A 2,080-nucleotide genomic window follows, 5' to 3' on the forward strand; every position below is an offset into this window, starting at 1 on the left:
AGCCGCTGACCTTCTCGTGGTCAGCTCCTTTATGTCACGAAAGGAGATTTGTAGATGACCTACCAGCAGGCACGTGTCAAACATCAGCGTAACATCCTCACTGTTACAGGGGAGAAATCAAAGGAAAAGTACGCAGTGCTTCAGCATATCAGTGGTCAGTCCTGACCGCGCGAAAGACCACCTCCCCATGAGTTCCCCACCACTGCCGGGCCGGCGGGCGGCACCCCGGAGGCCCTCGGGCTGGCTGGCGGTATCGTCCAGCCATCTCACTGCATTGTGTTGTTCCTACAGGCAGGTGCCAGCGAGTCCATTTCCATCTGCCTTATCGCTGGCAGTTCTTGTGTGAAGGAACGTGGAAGGATTTGGACGAAATGGAGCTTATTGAAGAGGCGTACAGCAACCCCGGAAAAGACGGGTACGGAGCGTGGCGCCTGTTTCTGCTTGGAGCATGGGCTGAGCCGGAGGGTAGACCTGCGGTGGTTAGTGTGGATGGGCGTGAGGGTGTGGGCCCCGGGGCAGGGCGTGTGCACATGCGCACACACCACACACACACACACACAATGTATACTCACCACATGTATACACCTACACACCACATATACACACCACACATTGTCCCAAATACTCACACACTTACACACATGCACGCCCACATTCACACACACAGACACACACCCCACACACGCGTGCACATACCCACACACTCATATACAGACCACACACGCACACTTTCTGTCTCTATCTCCAACTCTTTCTGTCACACGCACTCTCACACACATCTCATGCATACATGCACACACTGTCTCACACACATACACATACTCTTACACACACACCCTCTGTCACACACATCCCACACACACTGTCTCAACACACGCACAATCTTTGTCTCCCACATACACATGCACAGTCTCTCTCACACACAGATGCACACTATCTCTCACACACACACGCACACTGTCTCTCACACACACACCCCACACACACACACTGTCTCACACACACACCCCACACACGCACACTCTCTGTCTCTCCCTCTCTCACACACACTCGCACACGCTCTGTCTTTCACACACACACTCTGTCTCTCCCTCTCTCACACACACATGCACACTCTGTCTCTCCCTCTCTCACACACACATGCACACTCTGTCTCTCCCTCTCTCACACACACACGCACACTGTCTCTCCCTCTCTCACACACGTACACTCTCTCTCACACACACACGTACACTCTCTGTCTCTCACACACACACGCACACTCTCCCTCTCACACACACACACACTCTGTCTCTCCCTCTCTCTCACACACGTACACTCTCTCTCACACACACATGTACACTCTCTGTCTCTCACACACACACGTACACTCTCTGTCTCTCACACACACACGCACACTCTCTGTCTCTCACACACACACGCACACTCTCCCTCTCTCACACACACACGCACACTCTGTCTCTCCCTCTCTCACACACACACACGCACAGTCTGTCTCTCGCTCTCTCACACACACTCGCACACTCTCTGTCTCTCTCACACACACACTCTGTCTCTCCCCCTCTCACACACACACACGCACACTCTGTCTCTCCCTCTCTCACACACGCACACGCACACTGTCTCTCCCTCTCTCACACACACGCGCACTCTGTCTCTCCCTCTCTCACACACACACGCACACTCTGTCTCTCTCACACACACACTCTGTCTCTCCCTCTCTCACACACACGCACACTCTCTGTCTCTCACACACACACGCACACTCTCCCTCTCTCACACACACGCACACTCTCTGTCTCTCACACACACACGCACACTCTCCCTCTCTCACACACACACACACTCTCTGTCTCTCCCTCACACACACACCCTCCCCACGCACATAGCAGGCAGCCCGTCTGGAGGTGGAAACTCTGAACTGGAAACCGGAAGTTAGCGTTCTTCCTGCGGGCGGCTTTATGGCCCCCCTCTCCCCTCCCTCCCACCCCCTCTCCTTTCGGGGAGGAGCTGCGGGGAAGGGAGGGGGTGGTGCGCACACCAGGTGAGTTCTGAGCTGGTTGCTGCTGGGTTTGCTCAC

At 55.0% G+C, this 2,080-nt stretch overlaps 1 protein-coding gene across 1 annotated transcript in view; it reads left to right on the forward strand.

Annotated features, from left to right (window-relative positions):
• PARP12 (poly(ADP-ribose) polymerase family member 12) overlaps positions 1 to 2,080 on the forward strand; it is a 36,866-nt gene that overhangs the window by 11,316 nt on the left and 23,470 nt on the right. The window contains exon 3 of the mRNA XM_023736878.1: positions 292 to 415. Coding sequence (XP_023592646.1) covers positions 292 to 415 — 124 coding nt within the window. The remainder of the gene's footprint in view (positions 1 to 291; positions 416 to 2,080) is intronic.

Source organism: Trichechus manatus, unplaced genomic scaffold (genome assembly GCF_000243295.1).
Source record: "Trichechus manatus latirostris isolate Lorelei unplaced genomic scaffold, TriManLat1.0 scaffold00093, whole genome shotgun sequence".
NCBI lineage: Eukaryota > Metazoa > Chordata > Mammalia > Sirenia > Trichechidae > Trichechus > Trichechus manatus.